This window comes from Rhodamnia argentea, chromosome 9, assembly GCF_020921035.1.
Source record: "Rhodamnia argentea isolate NSW1041297 chromosome 9, ASM2092103v1, whole genome shotgun sequence".
Taxonomy (NCBI): domain Eukaryota; kingdom Viridiplantae; phylum Streptophyta; class Magnoliopsida; order Myrtales; family Myrtaceae; genus Rhodamnia; species Rhodamnia argentea.
In genome coordinates this window covers 14,906,478-14,929,967 of record NC_063158.1, presented here as the reverse complement: position 1 = coordinate 14,929,967, position 23,490 = coordinate 14,906,478, and the positions used below count along the sequence as shown (strand labels likewise).

The window sequence follows — 23,490 nt, the reverse complement described above, 5'->3', positions numbered from 1 at the left end:
AAAATAGAAACAAATGAGACAAGAAAGTCATCATCATTGTCTTCATGTTTGCCCCATGAACTTGAAGCCTTTTCCATACACAATCAAGCAGAGGTTGCAATCTATGGAAAATAGAGCACCCACCCGAAGGAAACCTTTTCATGTGTAACAGCACAAGATCCTTTAGAATAATGAACAAGTTTTTCTCGGCGTTATCTGAGCGAGCTGACCCTATCCAATCTATATTGACTTTCACTGCTGAATATATTGCCTAGGAAGGAAGTGGCGAACGAGCATAAAGAAAAAGAACGAGCAAAAAAAAATAATATAAAAGCAACGGTACGATGAGACTACAACAACTATGAATAAAGCTCCAAACTTCACAAGAAACAACATATTCCAAAAAACTAAAGCATTCCAATAAATAGTAAAATCAACATTTTTGATGTTGTTCATTGTCTAAAAATAGCAAAAAGAGACTACACACGACATTACTCTTCTATCATCTCTTGGAGAAGCATGTCCACAAATGCCTTCCTATCATCTCCTTGAAATCCAAAAAAAAGATGAATATTCTCAGGATCCTTCCCAATTTTTCTGCACAATTTTATTCTGTCCATAGTATCTAGAGACATCTTAAGAAGCTCTTCATTGATTTTTCTCTTGTTGTCATCCAAATCTTTAGCATGTCCGATGCGGCTAGCAATCATCTCCATCCTCTCGTTAGCTTTTTCCATAAAAGAGCCAAAAGTGCTTGCAATTTCAACTAACCTAGCAGCCCACTTGTCACTTGCTTTAGCCCTTTTTCTTCTTGAAGAATCAACAGCATTTTGTGTTTGAGAAGATGATAGTGGCGGTAAGTTTTGACTTACACCAATAGTAGCCACGTCATAATGATTGTCACCTTCTTCATTATCTACAGCCACATGAGCTTCTGAAGGGTCTTCACTAAGATTTCCCTTGGCACGATCTTTTCCAAATACAGTTGCTTCGATCATATTGAGGGAAGGACTTTCCTCTCAAAGAAGCAGCTCCTAGATAGGCCTACAAAGAAAAAATATATATTTTTTGAAGAAACAAGTTATAAAGAAGAAAAATGAGAAGAAGTAACACTATCCTTGCAATATTTTTGCCAACTATCTTCTGAATGAATATCAACAAAATGTTTTTCGTGATCCCATCCAAAGCCACTTTGATCCTTCAAGTCATAAATCTGATTATACAACTTTTTCAAGTTTCTCATTTTCGACTCAATATGAGGATTACCCTTAATGCCAGAACTAGGAAGCTTTTCTTCAAACCACTTCTCTAACATAATCATGTAACCACTCTTGAAGCCGTTATCGGCTTTCATTCCTCGCGCAACTAGTTCTTCAAGACCATCTAGAAATGCATTTTCTTCATCTATTGTCCATACACGTTGGTCTCTCTTTGTTCCCCTTCCTTGAGTTTGACTAAAATCACTATCTTCCATTTCTAAACATCTCATTGCAATTTTACAAAATTTAATGATAGAGGATATCATGGTAGAGAAAATTTAATGATAAAGATAGCATAGTAATAAAAAATTAAAATGATATAGCCATAATTCAAACATTACATAAGGAATATTTTTCTCCATAATGACAAATCAGCACCATATTATACGTGATTAGAAATGAACGAGACAAGGAATAATGTCAAATCAAGCGACTCCTCCATGTCCTCGACTTGCATTCCACTCATTAAACATTTGTATTGCCAAATTTTGTCTCCATGTTGTCCAATGATCTGATGGCTCAAGAACATTTATTGTTTCCACATCGTCAATGGTATTAGCAACTTCATCTAATTGTGCCTCAATTGGATCAATAGCCATTTCTCTTCTTATCAAGTTGTGTATAAGGCAACAAGCTATAATAATTCAACCTTGCGTTCTAACTGGATAAAAAGATGGACTCCTAAGAATAGCCCACCGTAACTTTGGTAGACCGAAGCATCTTTCTATGACATTTCTAGCTTGAGAATGCTTCATGTTGAAGTACTCCTCAGGGGAATTTGGCATACAACCTTCTCCCCACTCGGATAGGTGGTATCGAGTACTTCTATAAGGAGCAAGAAAGCCCTCCCCATTTGTGTATCCAGCATCTACAAGATAATAATTACCTAATAACAAATGATAACATTATTAATTGTCTTAGAATCGTCAAAACCTACACGTTAAATAATGTAACATATTGATACATGCTTATCTTACCAACGGGAATCTTCAGACCATTGGGTTTAACTAAAGCATCTCGAAGCACTCTAGAATCTGCTGCTGAACCTTCCCATCCAGGTCAAACGTATACGAATCTCATGTCACGTGAGCAAACTCCTAACACATTAATCGCTATCTCACCCTTTCTATTTTGGTACCTTACTTTATCAACCTCTGGAACACGTACCCTAATGTATGTGCCATCTAATGCTCCTAAGCAACCCTAGAAACATGAAATTAATAGAATAACCTTATGTTTAAAGTATTAAATTAATCCATATAATAGCAAAGAAAACATACCTTAAACCATTTCCATCTGTCGTCGGTACATTCCTCTGGAACTGGTTCGGGTGACACAAGAAGCACACTATGCATTCTTATCACAGCACTTAAAACTAAGTTAAAATACCTACTTCTTGTCTCTCCGGACCTCATAAATCTGAACTTGATAACACGATTCTTGACATGATGGGCAAGTATATGTAGGAACATTGCTACTTGTTCTTCTATAGTCATGATTCCATCTTCTTTTAACCCACCAATTGTACGTGCCAACTCGCATAGTAGAGTAAATGTACGTCTATCCATCCTAAGTTGTTTCACACAATTCAAGTCACTACTATTAATGAGGCGATCAAGATGATCTAAATGAGCTTGCCTTGTAAAAAATGTGCGATCCTTCAATATATATTTTCAGTAGTGCCTTTTAGCAGCCGTGGATGCCACAATCATATACATCATACACAAAAGCAACATCTACGGGTTCATCTCCTCTAATATCAAAATGTTAAAAATTTCCTCTCTCTCATCGTGATCCATTTCTAATAAAGGAAAAAAAAATAACATTAGGCAAATACTAACCAGTCGGTTAGATAATAGCAAAATCATCCAAAACAATATCTTTTCCAAATCAATTGATTTTCACAGAATCTTACCAAATTAATCTATGATTATTCAGCCTCTTCCCAAAATCCCTTCGCTTCGAGCAATATACCCTCGAGCTTCCCTGCAAAACAGCCCATATTTCAATGGAACTCCATCTATCAATGACTCAAGTCCATAACACCAAAGTTTGACTTCACAAATTTTGCTCACAAAGCTACATCAACCAAATTATGTTTCGTAGCCTCTCTTTCGTGGGCTCTATTTTTTGCATGCTTTGATTTATACTTTTGAGAAACAACTCTTTGTCTTAGGTCAAAAAGCTACGTTAGTATTCAACTCATGACTGAAAGATGATCTCATTAAGTCATCAGAAAATCAGTAGAGAACTTGTGCACTCACAATCGCTTCTTAACCTCCAAAAGCCCTAAATTGGTTACGACACCATCTTATTGCTTAAACCAAAAAATGAAAATTATAAACCCAAACTTTTGAAAAAAATTGCAGAAGCAAGCTGTAGACAATCAAGGATGAATACATACCTTCGCAAATTGCAGAAGCAAGCTGTAAATGTGAAAAAAAAAATTGCAAAAGCAAGCTGCAGACGATCATGGATGAATACATACCTTCACAAATTGCAGAAGCAAGTTGTAAACGTGAAAAAAAAAATTGTAGAAGGCAAGTTGTAGCGTGGGTGAAAGAGTGTGTGAATGAAGGGGTAGGGTTTCTGAAAATTAGCTTTTATATGACGGATAAAAGAAATCCTATCCGACCTTATCCTACCCCCTCCCCTTGGATTTTTTTTGTCTGGGTTATATCCCCTCTATATCCGACATTATACTATCCGAGACACTTACCAAACACGGGATATGATAAAATATATCATATCCCGAGTTTTATACTGACAACCAAACGCAGCCTTAGGGTTTGGGGAAAGGGGAAAAGCTACCAAGAGAGGTAGAGAGAGCTCTGCAAAATGAGAGAGTTTTTTTTGGCTTAAGTACACTAGAAGTGTCAAAACTTGTGTACAACGCTTATTTTAATGCTAAGACTTTCAAAACAATCACTTATCAATTTTTTTGAAAAACGATCACTTGAGTGCCAAAATTTTCAAAACGATCACCTAAATGCCAATTTTTTTTTTAAAAACGATCATTTAAGTGCCAATTTTTTAAAAAAATGATCATTTCAGTGTCAACTCCACCGAACCACATCAGCTCAAATATTAATAAAAAAATAGCACGTGTCGGATTTCCGGCAAGCCACGTCGGCTACGGCACCGAATTGATCGTTTTTAAAAGAAGTTGGCACTTAAGTGATCTTTTTTAAAAATATTGGCACTTAAGTTATCGTTTTGAAAGTTTTGGCACTAAAGTGAGCGCCGTACATAAGTTTTGACACTTCTAGTGTACTTTAGCCATTTTCCTCTATAGGACGAGCTTAAGTGATGTCATTTTGAGTAGATTTGAGCTTTTGCTCATAGTGTGGTCCTTGCCATTGTTCTCTTATCGGCATCATTAATAGCCAAGCCCGTTACCCACGATTTCTGTGTCGCAAATCTCGCCCCCTCAAGTTAGCAATCTATTTGTCGATTTGGCAGTTACTATTAGCAATGAACTTCGTATTTGCCTCCTGAGACATTTCTTCATTTGCACCGGTCTAGTGCAAAATGTTATAAGTTTTCACCAACTGTTTTGAGTGTTGCCGTTTTTCCCTTGAAGCTCGAGTGGGACTTTCTTGTTTAGACGCTAAGCATGCACACGGTAAGCATTTCTACTTCAGCGGACTTCACTTGGCTGGCATGCCCCCGAACGCATCCGACTTTAGCGTCACACCTGTCACTGTAGCACAAATACCGGGACTCAACACTCTTGGCATCTCATTGGCTCGGTTCGGCTACGCTCCGGAGGGTGTGGTCTCGCCCCACATGCACCCTTGCACCTCCGAGATTTTGACCGTCTTAGAAGGCACCATCCTCGCCGGCTTGGTGACATCGAACCCCGACAATAAGCTCATCAGCAAAGTCCTTCAAAAGGGCGATGTTGTTTGTCTTCCTGCTTGGGCTCATCCACTTCCAGAAAAATTTGTGCTCCGGTAATGCAATGTCTATCTCCGTGTTGAGCAGCCAGAACCCTGGACTGGTTCTGGTTCCTAGTATGGTTTTCGGATCGGATTCGTCCATTGCTAATGATATCTTGGCCAAGGCTTTCCAGGCTGACAAAGGCCACCATTGATCAGATTCAATCCAAATTCTGAAATTTGTGCATACTACCGTGTCTATTGTTTGTGTCTTTCCAAAGTTTGGGCCGATATGCGTGGGTCGTGCTTTTTTCACTCCCATTTTGGTTTAGACACTTCCTTTCACAATGTACTGACCAAATAATCCCTCGTTTTTTCCTCCTTTAGAATTCTATATCTGAAAAAACTCAAATGTGGGGCCCATTTAGGATTTATTTTATTTGTTTCTTCTTTTTCTTCCACTTCCCTTTTTCTTCCCGGTGGTTTTGTTGATTAGAGAGTCCTGGATCTAAGGATGACACTGCTCCAGCGATTTGAGGATCAATGACGAAAAAAAATCAACCAATGAGGCAAAAGAATTGCATCGGCCCAGAACATATTGCTCTTGAATTATTCAATGATTACCGAAGATGAGAAGTCATTCTTAACATGAACAAGATTGTTCCTAGAATGATTTTATTGATTTAGTTTGTGATGCTTTCATGATATGGTTGTTCTTTTATCTATATGAGTAATCTGAAAGAGCTTATCAACGTAATCAAATTCTCTCTTTGTTCGTACCGTCTACTATAGCTGTTAATTTCTGGAAAATTCAATCAACGAGATGTTCGACTGAATTATAAACATTCGTAGCAAAAGTGGCTTCTCATTCGCAGTCTAAAGATCGTGAGTGGATTTCTCATATCACTCTAATTGAGTAGTTATGAAAGTCATAGAGGTATTCTAATTTCAAAGGGGTTCCTCCATTCATCCAATTCTTGATTGTTCAACATGAAATGAGTAGAATTGCTTCAACAACTGCTCCATAGATTCTTCTCCTTCATGGGCTTGACTGTTCCTGTACTTAATCTATGCACTCCCGAAAGCTTCCTCCATTATCTTCGAAAATTGGATGACTTCGACAATTTCCCATCCCGATCATAACAAGTACACTATAGAAAAACCAAAAAACAAGAAAGAAGAAGAAGAAAACATGACGGACAAAAAGTAGGGGTGAGCAGTTCTAGGGTCGATCCAGGTTCCGCATGGAACCTATCCATTGGTGTGCATAAAGGTCTTAAAGGAGGAAGATAAAGAAGTTGTGATACGCTTCAACACAAGTGAGAACAAGGAGGGAAGTGGAAGAAAAAGAAGAAATAATAAAAAAAAAAACCAAAATGGGCCCTATATCAAGGGGTAATATAGTCAGCACATCGTGAAAGGGAGTGTTTAAGCCATGCAAGGAGTGGCAATAGCCGCCCATATGCATGTATGCAATTAATTTCTGCCAAAAATAGTGTAGTATGTTTTAGTAAGGTTCCGGAGAATGATTATTTAATCTCTCTCTTTCTACCTAAAATAGTAAAGCTGCTAGCCTAACAGTCTAACAAGATTGTCGATTACTTCTGAACACATGATATTTCAATCAATGAGTGCTTTATACAAAAGACGCAGTGATGATGTATGGATCTACGATTAAGATTATACCATCCCCGACAATACTGTCATGGAAGCATTTTCCTTTATTAATCTTGTTTGTTTTGGAAGGAATTTCTATACCGCGGATGAACAATGCGCTTGCATGGTAATGCATGCAATGAGTATGAACAATGTCACAGACAAGAATATAAACATCAAAAATTAGATACTTCCGAATGCCAGCAAAGTTACTATTTACAATTAAACATGCGAAATCGATACCGAAAGAGGGATTGGAGTTCCTACCGACAATATCTAGTGTTGCATTTACCATGGCAATTGCAATTTCCAGCTTGAATGGACCAGTAGAAGGTGAATAGTTGACAAATCACGAGGACGTCAATATGATTGGAACAGCCAGTTTTGCAGAAGGTGAACAGACCGTGGATTGAGCATTCATGAAAACCCTAGAAGGATCATTTTGTAGATGCAGTACATGCAAATAGACGGAGTGGATGGTTCTACAGTCCTTATGATCAATTTGAATATGATTCAAACTGGTACTTTACGACGGTTTTCAAGCGTAGACTTCGCTAAAAGCAGCCTGGAGTAAATCATACTTATTTTGATGTTTTTTTGATAAGTTGAAGGGATGTCAAGTAGATTGCCAACGGAGAGTATTCTGCTTTTGAAAATGGCCTGTAGAGCTTGACTGGAGAAAGCTTTCAACAGCTAATTTGAAACTTGGAAGTCTTTAAATATAGCTCGATCAGTTTCTTAACATCCCGCTTCCGTTATGAAACTTTGAGCATACGCCAATTCATTGAGGTATGGTATGCCACAAGTGAGTATTTGCGACATCACGCATTTCAGTCAGGTCATTCGACAAGTCTAAACCTGCTGTTACAATCATTTTCACAAACCAAAAGGAAAACTATATTCACTATGCACATAATGGAAAAGGAGAGTTTCTATGTCAATGATGCGATGTTCTCTTTCGATAAAATCCAAAAGTCTGGATTTGAGTTTCCAAAACAAAAAATAAAATTTGACTATTTTTCCAAATTAGATCGCATTAGAAATGTAATTCCCAAGATGCATATCTTCAAGATTATTTTCCTAGCCAGACTTCATATTGCCACATCATGCTCGAAGATTGCCAAGTCATCATCCTATTCACTTCTTCTCCTAAAATTTATTCCATTAGTCTTTGACATATTGCACGACCTCGTTTTCGTCGAACATTTTGCGTAATCCATTTGTTAATATGGGTAGTTACAGTTTGAAAGATTGATCAGCTATTTAAACCAACGGTCATGGGTCCGGTGGTGTAAAAAAAAATTATCCGGGTTGTGTATTCAAAAGAATTCTGACAATTAAACCCGAAGAAGCGCCAAATATTTCAGCCAATAAGTTTCAATTTTATTAACTTTTTTTTTTTTACAATTGCATATCTATAATAAAAAAAAATTATGCAATTAAGTATCTCAACTTTTAAAGTTTGGCTCAACGTGACGTCTCCGTGGAAATGAAAAACCGACGTGGGTCACTTACTCAACAAAAATTCATGCAATCTCCGTTTCAGTGTCGGGTTGATTAGGAGGGAGACAAAGTATTGATTTGGACGGTCTCAACCCCGTTAATAATGTCCTTGGTGACGTGGAATCATGTCAAAAGGCTGCACGATTACCAACGAGGACGGTTAGTGGCTACTTACACGATTTTAACGAAAGGCCTTGAGTCAACTTTAAGAAGTTGAGTCACTGGATCGAATGAAAAGGGTTGAGTGAAAGAGTGACAAACAAACAATGTTGACTGTGTAATTTTTATGCATGTGTGAGTACGTATGGCGTTGATATAATGTCAAATGGGCGTCGCATTAAGAAATAGATCGAAACGACGACCGAAAAAGACAGAGAGCCATACGTAATAACAATAAAACAGAAAATTGGCACCGTTGTCGAACTTCGCCGAACTTCACCAACAAGCGATGGCCCCTGCTGAGGCTTCGACGAGGGCCGACCGCCCTCGCCCGATGGCGCAACCATTCTTCTGGCTCACTTCATTCTCCATTCCATAAGTGAAAATGCAGAATTCAAATTAATGTTCTTCATTATCACCTCCACACATCTCATCATCCCCCACGAGCTCGTCATCATCATCCTTCACCTGCTTGGTGACGCTCACCGGTCATCGGCGCTTGCTCAAGCCCCCAAAACTGATGTCTCTCATTTCTATTTTCCATTTTTCGGCTTTATCCTGATTTTTCTTTTACTAAAATTTTATTGGAACATTTTTCTTAGGGAGCATCGGGGTGCCACGTGTCATGAAAAAAAAAACTAAAATAAGTTACATTGGAATTTTTTTGTCATTGAAATTGATAATAAACATTTCCACGTTAGTATCGATTGAATCCATCCAATCAATTTAGGCTGGAAATTGCTAACTTGGACGTCAACTATCCTACTTAGCATGTCCGGCGCTAACATAAATATTATTTCAATTTTTGAGTATTGTTTTGAATTTTTTATTACTTTTTAATCAACTTTTTTTTCTCTTTTCCTTCTTTTCGTTTTTTCTTTCCTTTTCTTTTTTGTTTCCCTTTCCTTATTTCCCTCCACCAGTCGTCATCCTCGTGATGGCCGGCGGAGGTCACCGGCTGTCGGTGAGGGCAAGGCTGGGATGCCTTCGCCGGCAACGGCGGCCTCTCTGCCTGTGATTTGTCAATCGAAAGCATAGTGTGGAAAAAGAGTATCCAATTCCGTTATTTAAATACTGGGCTCAAATTTATTAAGTCTGGAACTAGGGAAAGGAACGTGTAACGTTATATGTTGTCGCCATATGTTGTCCCCATATGCAAACCAATGTTTGACGTCTTCACCTATTTGGAGTGGGGCAGAGACGGCTAGCATCTACTTTATATCTCTTAGACATTATTTGAACTTATACAGCCACAAGCAGATCCAGATTCATCAATTGATCTCTTCTTATGTATACACTATACAAATTGTATTGTATTGGTTCTTCAAAGAAAACTGAAATGACAAAGAACCTCCTTTACCCCTGTGTACTTGCCATAATCTGTGCTGTAGCGACAGCGGATGAGCCGAGCCCGTTACAAGATTTCTGCGTCGCAGATCTCACAAGCTATCCTAATTTTCGCAATTAAATACAGCGCATCAGTCTTTTTTCGCCCACATTTACAGATTTTGCGCTCGGTCCATTCGGAAAAGTAGATAATGGATTGTACTGAGTTGGTGTTTTTATGTTTTACACATCCCCTCTTCAAGCCATCATAATCCACCTGCTCAGTGTGTTGGATTTCCCCTTTTGATATTCTGCCATTGGCATTGCAGCTCGAGTGAATGGACTCCCTTGCTTAGATGCTAAGCTTGTGCAAGCCAGCCATTTCTCCCTCAGTGGGTTTCACTTGGCCAGCAATGTATCAAACCCGCTAGGAGTTGGGTTCGTCCTAGCCGCAGTAGGGCAAGTACCAGGGCTCAACACCCTTGGCATCTCGATGGCCCGGGCTGACTACGCTCCAGGTGGCGTCGCCCCAACCCACACGCACCCTCAGGCCTCCGAGATCATTACAGTGTTGGGAGGCAACCTTCTTGTCAGCTTCGTGACATCAAACCCCAAGAACAATCTCATCAGTAGAGTCCTTCGAAAGGGCGACGTGTTCATCTTCCCATCCGGGCTCATTCACTTCCAAAAGAATGTGGGGTGCAGCAATGCCGTTTCGATTGTCGCCTTCAGCAGCCAAAACATAGGAACGGTTCTCGTTGCTAACAATGTTTTCGGGTCCACTCCGCCCATTGCTGACAATACACTAGCCAAGGCTTTCCAGGCAGACAAGGCTATAATCGATCATATTCAATCGAAATTCCAAAGTCTGGCCTATTTAGATATGCGTGAATTTGTTCATGTAATTTCCGTTTCGAGAGGCAGTAAACATCTATCAAAGACAGTAATTTGGTTTATTTGTGTAAAATTGTGCATCTTTTCTATTCTATTAATATTAAATCACTATTAGTTAGTGATCCCGGGTCAGCGAATCCTTTTTTCCGTGATTCACTTTTGACACTAGTTCTTTATTCTGGGATTCACTTTTTCACCTTAGTCCTTTCTTACTCAAGAGATTCAACAGACTTGACATTTGCAAAATTTTGGATAACCTTCTTTTTCAACTTTGCACAGATTCCGCAATTCATCGCAATTCTTTGAGAGCAATTCTTTTAGCATACAGGATTGGCATTCTGAACTTAAACAATGCAAACCGAAGAGAATCAGATTTTCAATGCCTGAGAGTGCACAAGGATATAGAGAGATCAGACAAATGGATGTTTCTCCATTCATAGCTATTGCAGACACGACGGGAGTGTGAAAATCTATTTACCGGAGAGTTTAAATGTACCTTTAGCAGATGTAGATTAAGACAACTAGAAAAGTTCTGCACCATATTATAATCATGTGGCCATATCAACAGGAAATGAATAATGCAATGTATCCTCTATAACCAACTAGCATCAAACCTTATATTTGAACAACGTGAAGGTTTCCGCTTCAGATTGTCTCCAAACTCATACAATGTTAGGCAAAAAAACAGAGCAATTGACTTTCAGGATTCATGACTGTTCTGGTAAAAACAAAGAGACATAGGATGACCTTTGAATTTGCCCCCGTGGACTCGCTTCAGAGGAATGAACCTCGATGAATGGATGGCGCCGATACCTGGTCTACCATGCTTAACAGGCTTGTAAGAGATGGAGAATTCGGCCAGGCAATGGCCAATCATTTCAGGCTTTATTTCCACTGGATTGAAGGTTTGGCCATTATATTCTCTGATGACGCTTCTAATCATTTGTGGAACAATAGTCACATTGCGCAGGTGAGTTTGAACTGGTTCAGGTTTCTCACCAGGCGGAGCCTCCCTTTCCTGATCCATGATATGAAAGATTTAACGATTATATTTGTCTTACTAATGCAAGATAAGTGATATAACCAACAATCTTACAATCAGGAGCTTATCTTCCCAAAAACAAGCATGAACAAAAAGAGAAAAGAAAAAAAACCAACATGGGAGGTGTGATTAATATGATCAGGACAAGCAGAACATGAACAAGTTACTAACCACTAAGATTCAGTCTCTTATATTCCAAGCAAGCAAAATATTTAGGCCTAGAAATCATACATAGATCCATGTTATCAGTTCGTGGACATCACATAAGCATTCGAGCATTACAACATCAAGAGTCGGCTTGGTGTCAAAGAGCTTTCTTTTTTATTTTAGAGAATGCCACCACTTATCATCCTTTACTAATCTTCATTGAATATACAATCAACCCAATTAAAAAAAGAAGGTACATCATCAATCGACCGGCTGCTCAGTAAACCAGTTCTCTCCAAAATTTTCTTCTCCTTTGAGAGAAGATAGTATTTTCGAGAGCAACATGTAAGACGGGTTCAGTAGGCAAGCAGCACTTTAAGCCATTCACCTGTGGATCCATCTCGACGGTTGTCTGGCCGCTGCCGATTTAACAGCTATTGATCTATGCACCCTAGCTCAAAGGCCCCACCACCAAATCAGAAGAGGCCAATAGATAAGTGAAAAAACCTTTTCAGTCATCAACCAACACCCGGGATCACTTATAACTAATTACACAGACTTCAATTGAATCAAGAGTAGCAACTCATGACCGATGATGATTCCACTGGAGGTACTAAACCCCCATACAAGCCATTGAATTTCTGAAGCAACAATCGCAAGAAAGATGCCCAATTTCAGATTCAACAAGGAAAACCCCCTCACATTCACAGAGAAGCACCCAGTTTGTGTGCTTGTAATAATAGACCTCACCGCTTACAGAAAGGCAATTGAAAAGGGCATGCGACTTCAATCTGGAATTACATGCGAACTCATCAGAACGAGAATAATCAATGAAAGCCAGCATTACCACCTTGCGCAGCTTCTTAATGAGAGCCATCAGCCATGTGCTTCCTCCTGAGACCTCTCTGGAACCTAACTCACACGACAGCATAACCAACAGATATCGGAAAATGTGTAATGCAGGTATCTTCTGCTAGCTCGGGCATGGAAGAGCTTGACGAGCTCATCAATGGACATGTCGAGATAGACGCCCCTGAAGCAGAACTTCTTGAACGTCCTCTTCTTCGGCTGACCCGCTACTGCTGCCTCCGTCTCCACGTCCGCCTACATCACCAGATCGTACGCGCCATTGTTAGTGAATCTCACCGAAATTTCCACGGCAAAGGAGAAGGAGAAGAAGAAATCACCATTGTTTCTCCATTCGCTGGAATCAGAAAGCTCTATCTTGCTGGAGAAGCTCAGGGTCGGTGGGGGGAGTATTGATCTTTTCCTAGAATTTGCAATTTGGGACAGATAAGTCTCGCATTTCCTTCTCCCTCCCTAACTTAATGTGTCAGAATGCTTCTACGCAGGGGCTGGTCTCTTTATAGGGTGTTTGTTAGAAAATTCAACCCAAAAAAATTAAGAGTTGGGATAATCTAACACAGTATCAAAGAACACATATTCCATAGAAAAACGATGTGAAATATTTTGACTTAGCTTTTATGTGCAAGTCGAATTAAGAGCGACACATGAAATTTGACAAATTGAGTAAAAGCTCTTGTTGTACGAGGAATCGCCCATTGAATCTTTCTCCACAATTGTTGAAGCAACGTGAGCCACATCAGTGTCTGTTTTCATTTCATCTGTCGCACCGATACCATGTTAGAATTGCGAACTCAAATGTTTAAGCTTTTGGATTTGAGAATTTAGAAGTGACAGCGGAAGTATACATAATCAATTCTTGGGGATTTTTTTTTTTTTCGAAAAGAGTGGTTTAAGATTTTGCTTCGCATCTCAACTCTTAAAGCTGGAGCGGATGTGATTATCAATTAGTTCTTACGTGAGGTCTGCCTCAAATTCCCTTGTGGAACGGAGTTATATCCACCGCTTCTAAGAGTGAGCAATAAAATTCTCCCGCTTTGCCTCCTAAACCCTAAACCAGTGTAGTTCGAAAAACAGAGGCTATAAGCATACTGTCAGTTGTTTTATTTGATTTCTTTTTCCTTCAAATATGCCCAAAATTTGTGTCATCTCTTGGTTGTTGATTTTTCGATGGACTTCCGACATTGGATAGAGTCAGAAGACAGGTCCAAAATTCGCTAGTCGGGCATCACTTGCAAATCTAAAGAATCGTATGAGTGTGATATCTTTACCTTGGTTTGCTGATGGGTTCTTCCACTTTGTTTCATAAAGAGATCACTGGAATTAGGACTCCTGGGTATCCCCAGGTAAACTTGAGCTTGAAAGGTGCAGATCTCAGGAAACTGTTGCCGAAGATAGTCTCAAGGAGCGCCTAGCATCAAAAGAACATTGTCTCATGCGTTTTCGATTATGCTCCACTTTACAGCAAGATTTGGTCCACCTACATTCAATAGTCCGAAATAAAAGTTTAACTTATCTAACAGGGAAACATTTGATAGCACCTCAAGCAAACCATGCTATGGGAGCTGCACAGGGCCACAATTGATCAAACAGATTGCAGTCGAGTAGGACAACAGTATATTTACAGCACAACACCAATTCTTCCAGTTAAACTGAGACAACTACTGTTATCTTTTGGACTGTGAGTAAAATGCCATCAATATGGCAGTGACGGCACCGCCGGAGTGCCTCCCACATAAAATGACGCTACCATGAGTTCTTATTGTATCCTATATGTCCAATACACTGTCATGGAGGACCCAAAAACTTATAAGTGCCTGATATAAATTCAAATTATGTTGTATGCGGGAATGGGTTGATTTTTCCAATGAAACAAGCCAATATCACCATTCACCACCCACAAGTAGTTCTCGGGAAACTCAACCACATTTTTCTGTACTGCTGGTTAATCAGGGTTCCTAGGTCAATGCAGGAGTGGCAGAAGGGAGAGTTTTCTGCCCAGATGTGAAACATTACACAGAGAAAGGAAATTCATGCAGATATACAACTTATTGAACTTATATAGTAATTTCACAGAGAAAAATCGAACCATGGAGAAGATACAACCACTACTTACAGCCCAAAAACCTTTCAGTGAATTTTACTCGAGATAAATTCCTCAGGCTACTGTTTACACCTTTCTCTTTCAGGTGGATGCACTTGCAAAGATCTTTCCCTGTCAAAATTTCAAAATTTAATATCAAGATCAAGAATGACCTATCAACAAAAAATTTGAAAGGATAAATCAATGAAGTTCATGGTTAATTAAGAAGATCAATGATATTAATCAGGGTCAAAGTGATTGAGAACCAAAATAACAACCTAACCAAAAGAATCACACCTCCTGAGGCAAGAGCACAGCATTAGTTATAAGATCAGAAAGTAGATGCAACTTAATTTCAAGACAATGTCCTTATTTACAAAATTTCTAGCAGCAAAGCAAGCCTGGAACCCATCAACATTTCAAGTGTTCAGCTCAGCTGGACTAGAATCCTCCACACTAAAGGATGCAAAGGCATTTTTTCCTACATGGTCCTGTTATTCACCTTTTAAAAGAGTATATATCGCTTTTTCTCCCTCAATTTTCTAATAAGCAAAGCCTCAAGCACAGTGGCTAACATGTATGTTATACATTTAGTCCTGAGCTAAGAGATCCTCCTTGAAGATAATAGTGCGGAACAACAATGCTTGTCTCTTCTTCAATATTAAAAAACTCACCTTGAAATCCCAGTGGCATCAATTCAATGTAAAATCATTAAGGTGCAATCAACGTACTATCTCACTACACAATAGTCGCCATTTTCAACAGTTCAAAGATATTTTCCCAATAGGACTCATAGCTGGTAATAATCAAAGTGCTAAGCAGTATCAGCCCCATGGATTGGAAAAAAAAAGTGCAAACAAGAAGAATCAGTATCAGTTCAAGTTACAACAGCATGCCTATCTGAAGCAGGAAACAACCGAGACTGTACATTTAGTATGCATAAAAAGAGCCACACACAAAAAGGCTACAGGAACAGCACATCAATCTATCTGTTGAATATTAGGAGGCAGCAGACGACATGATTAACAAAGTAACGTCACATAATTCATTTAGCAAACAAGTAAGACCCATATCAAGTTTTACAGTGTGCTTTAAGCCTATTGAACACAGAATGAAGAACTAATATAGCACAATGTCCCATGCTTTTCAGCAAGACGTTCTTGAAGGCATGAAGACCCAAAAAAAAAGTTCTCCAAGTTCTATATCCTCTGCATCAATCACCAGGTAGGGTTCTAATCAGAAAAAAACGGATATAAAAAATGAAAGCATTTTTAAAGCAAGACCCATTAGTCAAAAAGCTAACATCCTAAAATTTTCAATGTACACCTGATTGGTTTACATACGACTCTACATTCAAATGCATCAAAGCTGTTAAATGTTATGTACAATTTCCTGGCTTAATGCTTTTTAGTTATGTGCACAAACTTTAAAAATTCTGAAGATCAGTCATATGTTTAAATCAGTGACATTCTTCAACAAAGACATTTTGGAACACTGCAGAAATAAAAAGAAACAGATGCAAAAGTTATCTCATGGACAGCAATTCACAAAGAACTAATCTCTAACGAAGACATGCATTTCAAATACTCCACTACAAAGATCTTAACATATTAAAAGACATTGCCTTTTGAGATTTGGGGAACTAAAAAAGGTTCGGCATCTGCAACACCCAGGATTCCTATTTATGAATGGAAAAGCTATGAGTGTGGTTTCCATCAACAGTTTCACTAAGAATCCTATGGCAACATCCACCAAAACGGAGGCGTTTTTAACAGTTTTTGGATGCAAGAACCTACTAAGATGATTCTACACTGCAAAAGCTATCTGGCATTTCGATGGCACATTTCTATTGTCTATGATACTCACCATGCTGCATAAGGATCTCAACATCTTGTTCTGGCTTCATACTAGAGATCGGCTTTTCCATTATGAGGTTGGGATCTGTAGATCGGTTGTCTTATGTGAAACATTAAATCACGTCAGCCTCTGCAACCAGTCATCTCCAAATTTGCACATTGATTTTGCTCAAAGTCAAACCCATAGCTGTGACATCGCATGGGTAAAATCATAATAGAAGTGAGACCTATGCACAACCTTGGTTACTAAGATTTACAAAGACTTCTGCACATCAGTTGTCGTAGTTGCTGTCTAACACAGCTGACAAAGCTGACATCCATGCTCGTACCCCACTTTGGGCATCCTTCTTTGCCAACACTTCCAGTTTGCCAACAGCGTGTTTTGAAACTCCATATTTCATTAGAATGTGTCCAAGTGATTTATATGTAGAATCATCAGGCTGAATTGCAGCTTCTATCATTTCCCTGAAGGTTCCAAGCATGTCCTTAACCCCTCCATCTAGCATGTACAGTCCAAGAACATTATTATAACTTAACTGATCTGTTAGGAGTCCTAATTCTCTCATCTCATTTGCAATTTGTAGGGCCTTATCTAATCTTCCTATTCTCTTGTACATGCATAACATCATAGCGTATGTGAACTCATTGGCATCCCCCTTGTGCTTCATTCTGTCAAAGATCTGTTCGGCTTGTTCAAGCATAGATCTCTCACTGTATAGATGAATCATACAATTCGACGAAAAAACATCAGGACCTACATCTGACACCTGGACCATTCTGTATGTTTCTTCCGCTTCTCTCAACAAACCAACTTTGGTATAGAGTTTGATCAGGGAGTTGTATATTACATTATTTCCTGTCAAGCCTGCTTCTTTCATAGCGTTGACATAACCACGAGCTTTCTGAACACTTCCGGCATCAGCACAAGCATTTATGAGCACACCATACACAACAGCATCAGGCAGTACATTACACTGAATCATCTCCCTGTAAAGTCCCTCTGCCATTTCTAACTGCCCCACCTTCACAAAACTCGAGATCAAAGCACAATAGGGGATGCAATCTTTTACTAAACCCATCTCCTGCATCTTCCTCAAATAGGGTAATGCTCTGTATGGAAAATCAGCACCAGCTAAGATTTGTATAATGGAACTGTAGCTACATTTGTCAGGAGATATCCCTTGGCCTTCCATGCTATCAAAAATCTGACATGCTTTATCATAATTATTTGCTATGCCATAAGCTTTAATCATCACATTGTACTGAAGAACTGTCTGCTGCCTCTGTTCTTGGCAGCATAGGAAAACTCTCTCAGCTTCAGAAATATAACCACGCTCCCCATATGCATCAATATTGGCTGAATAACACTCAGAACTCATATTTCCTTCAAGATGGAATCGCCTGAACCATAACCATGATTTTTCAAGCATCCCAGCTTCTATGTACATTCTAAGAAGTGCTGATTGTGTGTATTCATCAATCACCAGATCCCTTTCATCTATTTCACATACAAGTTCTTCAGCTTCATGAACCATTCGCCTTATGGAATATGCATACAGAAGAGTGCGGTAACTCACCAGGTCTGGCTTAAGGCAGGCGTGTTTCATCTTCCTAAAGTAAGCTCCAGCCACTCTAACATTGTCGTGTTTAATGTAGATGGAAATCAGTATATTATAAGTTCTTGTATCCGGCGCACAACCGAGTTCCTCCATCTTCCCCATCAGTGTATCTACTTCTTTTAACTGTCCATTGTTACCATTAATGTGGATCATTGTGTTAAAAGTAACTGTAGTAGGTGTTAACCCTTCTTTAAGCATCTGAAAGAATGTTGCAGATGCTTCTTGAAGTTGCCCAGCTTTACCATAAGTATCAATCAACGTGTTATATGTGTGTGAGCTTAAACAAACATTCTCTCGAGAAGACAATGGAACTTTACTTTCTCTCCTTGTATCCACTCTCAGCTGTAGAGATTTACCTAAAGACCATCTCCTGAAGAAGTCCTCAGCCTTGTGAAACTCTCCACCCTTCTTGTACATTTGGACGACAATCCCCATTGTCACCTCGTCAGGTTCAATCCCTTGCTTGCTCATTCTTCCTAGCCAAACGAGTGCCACTTCTCTCCGCCCACCTTTGCTGTAAACATCAATAAGTGTACCATATGTCGAGTTTATAGCGACGATCCCTTTCTCATTCATCTCATCCCACAAACTCTCCAAATGCCGCCACTGACGTGCCTTCCCCAGAATCCTGAGGATGATGTTATAATGAATCACGTTCAATTCAAAACAACCCTTTTTCTTGAACCATCCAAATATCTCCATAGCTCTCTCCCATCGAGTTTGCTCCTTCAAGATTATGCTTCTCTCTTTATTGCCGAGCCGTTCTTCCCATGGCTTGAAAGCCTCATCCAAGTCCTCGATAGCATCTAAAGCTCGCAGAATCGCGGGTATGCATCCACCGTAAGCCACCCATTTCGTCGAACACTTGGTCTGCACATTCCTTACCATAAAACTCCCAATTCCCGGCCTACCTTCGACCCCCACGTCACTTCCATTTACAATTCCATCGTCACTCCCACCATTCCTCCTCCGTTCCCAGTTCGCATTTTTTGTCAAACTCCGCTTCTCTGTTTCGATTTCACCAAGAACCGAACTTTCGCCGTCGTGTTTCTGCTCGCGAGTCCAGCCAAAGCTCTTCCTCGTCGTGGGATTTCTAGGAATCCTGCATTCTCTCGGCTTTTCGACCGAGTTCGCTTTTCCCGGAGGGGTAGGGATTGAAATCATCACATCAGGAGGTGTCGTCGCAGCACCAAGTACGGGGAAGAATTTGGCATCGAGCATTGCAAGCATTTTCCTAGAACCAGATTAAATCAACTTCGACCGAAAGGCTGAAGAGTCTTCTCACCCCTCCCTCATCGATGGTATGCTGTAACTGTAAAGCACGAAGAGAACGTCTCAATGAAGCAAGGCAGGCAACAACAGTAGCCGGACACGGCCACTGAGAAGGATTCAGCTTTTTGTTTTCCCACTAGTGGGTTTGGGTTCCAGGTAGACATGGCCAAAATGGAATCGGGCCGTTGACCGGACCCCCGGTTCTATAATTGTCGGACCTGGTCCGGAACCGTCGGTTCTAATCCGTTAATTTAAAAAAAAAATAAGTGGGGTGGGCCCGGTGGGGAAAGGGCTCTTCCCCGCGTGTCCCCCCGTCTCCTAAAGAGCCGTTGCAAACTTTTTTTTAAAAAAATTTGGTTTTATTTTAGTTCTCTTCTATAAATACCTATTCTCCCTCTTTCATTTTTCTCACAAATCCTCTCAACAATTCTCTCAAATTCTCTCAATTCTTCGAAATTCTCTCAATCTCGTCTCAATTCTCTCAAAAATGGAAAGTGGAAGTAGAAATACTGGAAAGGTCAAGATGGCGATGGAAGATTCCGAGTATCCTATTCCCGAATATGATCCTCGTGAATATGTGTGTTGGGAAGACAACCACGATAATATCAACGTTGTTTTCATTCCCAACGTCGAGCACGTCCCAACACAAGAAAGTCTTCATCCTCCTACTAGTGTCGAAGAAACGTCGACGGCAAATGAGCCGGAACGTAAGGGCCGAGAGAGTACATCCGACTTGTAGCCGCACTTCGATAAGGTACGTGATGAAAGCGAAGGTAAATATAATATAAATTGTAAATATTGTTCGCAAAAATACAAATTTACGAAAGGAGACGGCTACGGAACATTCCGGGGGCATTTGAAAAAAAAAAATCCAACGCAAGCGGGGATCGACACTACGCAACAACAAATTTTCGGGTACTCCAATTCTAATCCTCATCCTTTATTCCGTTACACCGATGCACTTTATAAACAAACATTAACTAAATATGTTGCCCTTGATCATGCTCCGTTTACTACTGGTGAAAATTTTAATTTGAAATATTTGATAAATACTACGTTGGTTTCGCAAGCACCAACTATTCTAAAAAGTACTCTTAAACGCGAATTTTAGCATCTTTAGCAAATTTTTTTGCGGAATTCAATGGAAGTATGCATTTAGGTAGCGATATTTGGAATAATCCTTGGCAAATTCATTCTTATATAGGTGTCACGTGTCATTGGATAAATGACGACTGGACCATTCAAAAAAAACTTATTGCATTTCGAGTTTTTGATTAAAAACATTCAGCTCATAATATTTATAGAATAATTAGGCAAGTTTTAGAAGAATATAATTTGATAAATAAAGTATTTTCAATTAGTTTTGATAATGCCACCGCAAATACCGCTTCCATTCCCGAATTAGAAAATATTTGTAAACTCTTTTTTGGCGGAGTATTTTTTCACATTAGATGTGATTGCCATGTTTTAAATTTATGTGTACGAGATGGTTTACGAACTCTTGACACTTCTCTCGCCCCAATAAAGGGTGCAATTAAATTTTTATGGAGTCGTGCCCATTTTATGAAAGTATGGAGAAAATTTTGTAGACAACATGGGAGAAGGGCAAAAAGGTTTCCAAAAGATATTCCGATTCGTTAGAATTCTACCTACGAGTTGCTTCATCAAACTTTTGATTACAAAGATTTATTATGTATGTTTATTTCACAAAATATTCCCGAAATTACTTTACTTTCGCAACATTGGGACGTTTGCAAAAAAAAATTTAGATTTTTTGAAAATTTTTAATGATGCTACTAATACTTTATCTGGTATTTATTATCCTACTATGCATTTATTTTTAATAGAATGTGTTAATTTTGATAGTGTTTTTAGTGAATATGAAAAAGATACTGAATTATATCGGACTATTTTAGTAATGCGAGAAAAATGGTTGCATTATTATTTCAAAATTCCTCTTATATATTTAGTTAGTATTTTTTTTTATCCACGTATTAAATTAGACAGTTTACTAGATTATCCGAATGTGTATTATCATGATTGTTTACATTTGGAAGATTCAATAGATATTTCAAATATACAAGAAGATGTCAAAGAATTTATAGTAATATTATATGAAGAATTTTGTAGTAGATATGGTTTAAGTAATTGTGGATCTTTACAATCTATCGCCTCACGAAGCGAAGCTGGTAGTTTACTTTGTAGATGGTACAATATGCTTAAGAGTAGACAAAAAATAAAAAATAAAAAGGGGCAACATGTAGTATTTCTGAATTAGAAAAATATTTAACCACCGAATTTGAGTTTTGTGATGCGGAACATAGTACAGATTTCCAAATCCTCGAGTGGTGGAAGAGAAACTCAATCGATTACCCAGTTCTCACTTTCATCGCTCGCCAGATATTAGCAACTCATTTTTCAACAGTTGCGGTTGAACAAACATTTAGCGCCGGAGGATTAGTTTTGGACTCTCGCTATTCAAGATTAAGTTTGGAGTCCATTGAAGCTCAAGCTTGTGTCGACGATTGGAAGAAGGCTAGATTTCGACACCAAGAGCTGAATCGAGAATACGAATGTTTTAGTGAGGATTGTGGAGATACCACCGCCACGGGTACTACAACATGTAACAACGATTGACGATAAGGTAAGTTGGGGTAATCAAAGGTAAAAGAATTACATGAGCTTTGATTCTTCTATCCCAAAGAAGATATACAAGCGTTTAATGATAATTCATTAAGTTCAAGCACATTCATCCTCTCTCTTTTTTTCCCCACATTTTATTACAATGTACAATTTGATTATAATTTATAATTTATTATGTTTATTTTATTATTTATTATTTCAAAAATTAAAATTAAAAAACGGAACCGGAATCGGCCCGGAACCGCCGGTTCCGAACCGGAATGGGAATCAGCCCGAAACCGGCGGTTCCCAACCGGAACCGGAACCGGCCCCCGCAAGGGCCGGAACCGGAACCGGCCCCTGCAAGGGCCGGTTCCGAGGAACCGCCCATGTCTAGTTCCTAGTATTGAAAACCTCCGAAGCACCGACACTCTCGACACTTTTCAATATTCCGACACTTTTTTTGCGCTCTCCAACATGAGATCAATTCGTGGTCAGTGCTCTAAATATATTAGCAACACGCGCATCTTGCATCTAGATACGTCATTTTAACACGTACGGGTCGGTTTTAAGCATTTTCAATAAATTAAGTATCAAAATTATAAATTTATTTTATATATATACACACATACGCAGTGTATACTCAAGTCATATATTGCTATCTCAAAATTAATACACTCGGCTTAATCGTGACATAACAGAAGAAGAATAAAAGAACTAGCCGCTAATATAATTTATCACTTATATAAAAATATACATTTAATTTACAACGTGTCCCAACGTGTCGGAATTTTTTATTTTTTGAAAATGACGTGTCGACGTATCGTATCGCATGTCCGTAATAGTGCTACTTAACTGAAGACCGATGACATAAGGTCGAAGATTTTTTCATGTTGAAGAAAAGAAATTTATAGTTGGCTCCCTCAAGTTTTAAGATATTTCTAATTTGCCCCGTCAAAAAGAATTTGTCGCGGTATGCGCCCCCAGTCTCGGGTTTGTGGATAAGCTCAGCATAAAACAAATGACTTTTTCGCTCCTTGACTCGTTTCTCACTTCATCCATGCGCCTATCTTAGACTCAATCAATCTAGCATCCGAGACATGCTACCTCAAGCTAGGGAGGCAACGAAAGATGATGACAAAGGCAAGACCACACGCAACAAACACGGTACGAAATCCGATGTTTTGAGGGTACGTTACTCGTGATCATGTAATAATCAGATATGTCCGTTTAGTATGATTGATAAACGGGTCATGTAAACCGACAATGGCCCGCCTAATCCATTTACTCAAATGGGTCAGTTGATGACATGAAGAGAGCGATTTTCG

The 23,490-nt window shown here is 39.1% G+C and overlaps 3 protein-coding genes, 1 non-coding gene and 1 pseudogene across 7 annotated transcripts; 2 read left to right on the top strand and 3 right to left on the bottom strand.

Annotated features, from left to right (window-relative positions):
• The first annotated feature begins 3,710 nt into the window (after positions 1 to 3,710).
• LOC115756690 lies at positions 3,711 to 5,334 on the top strand (annotated as a pseudogene).
• A 4,371-nt stretch (positions 5,335 to 9,705) lies between these two features.
• On the top strand, positions 9,706 to 10,963 carry LOC115756689 (putative germin-like protein 2-3). Its single transcript, XM_048284781.1, has 3 exons — positions 9,706 to 9,897; positions 10,093 to 10,706; positions 10,937 to 10,963. Exons 1-3 carry the CDS (start codon positions 9,726 to 9,728, stop codon positions 10,961 to 10,963), a joined length of 813 nt encoding a protein of 270 aa, XP_048140738.1. The 5' UTR covers positions 9,706 to 9,725.
• Positions 10,964 to 11,077: 114 nt separating this feature from the next.
• Positions 11,078 to 13,166, bottom strand: LOC115756677 (40S ribosomal protein S15-like). Of its 4 annotated transcripts, none has more exons than XM_048285076.1 (3): positions 12,896 to 13,160; positions 12,694 to 12,831; positions 11,078 to 11,675 (listed from the first exon to the last, which is right to left on the bottom strand). In XM_048285076.1, the coding sequence occupies exons 2-3, from the start codon at positions 12,775 to 12,777 to the stop codon at positions 11,358 to 11,360; spliced, it is 402 nt and encodes a 133-aa protein (XP_048141033.1). In that variant the 5' UTR covers positions 12,778 to 12,831; positions 12,896 to 13,160; the 3' UTR covers positions 11,078 to 11,357. The 4 variants fall into 4 exon arrangements, 2 of the variants coding, with proteins under 2 accessions (XP_048141033.1, XP_048141034.1); XM_048285077.1 differs by having other exon boundaries at positions 11,079 to 11,675; positions 12,694 to 12,950; positions 13,034 to 13,166; XR_007199672.1 differs by having other exon boundaries at positions 11,081 to 11,675; positions 12,235 to 12,950; positions 13,034 to 13,166.
• LOC115756691 lies at positions 12,188 to 12,349 on the bottom strand. The gene has a single exon (XR_004017246.1). It is a non-coding gene; the product is annotated as a small nucleolar RNA snoR143 (small nucleolar RNA).
• Positions 13,167 to 14,507: 1,341 nt separating the features above from the next.
• LOC115756680 (pentatricopeptide repeat-containing protein At3g23020) lies at positions 14,508 to 19,688 on the bottom strand. Its single transcript, XM_030696537.2, has 2 exons — positions 16,660 to 19,688; positions 14,508 to 14,925 (listed from the first exon to the last, which is right to left on the bottom strand). Exon 1 carries the CDS (start codon positions 19,496 to 19,498, stop codon positions 16,922 to 16,924), a length of 2,577 nt encoding a protein of 858 aa, XP_030552397.2. The 5' UTR covers positions 19,499 to 19,688; the 3' UTR covers positions 14,508 to 14,925; positions 16,660 to 16,921.
• Between the last annotated feature and the right edge of the window lie 3,802 nt (positions 19,689 to 23,490).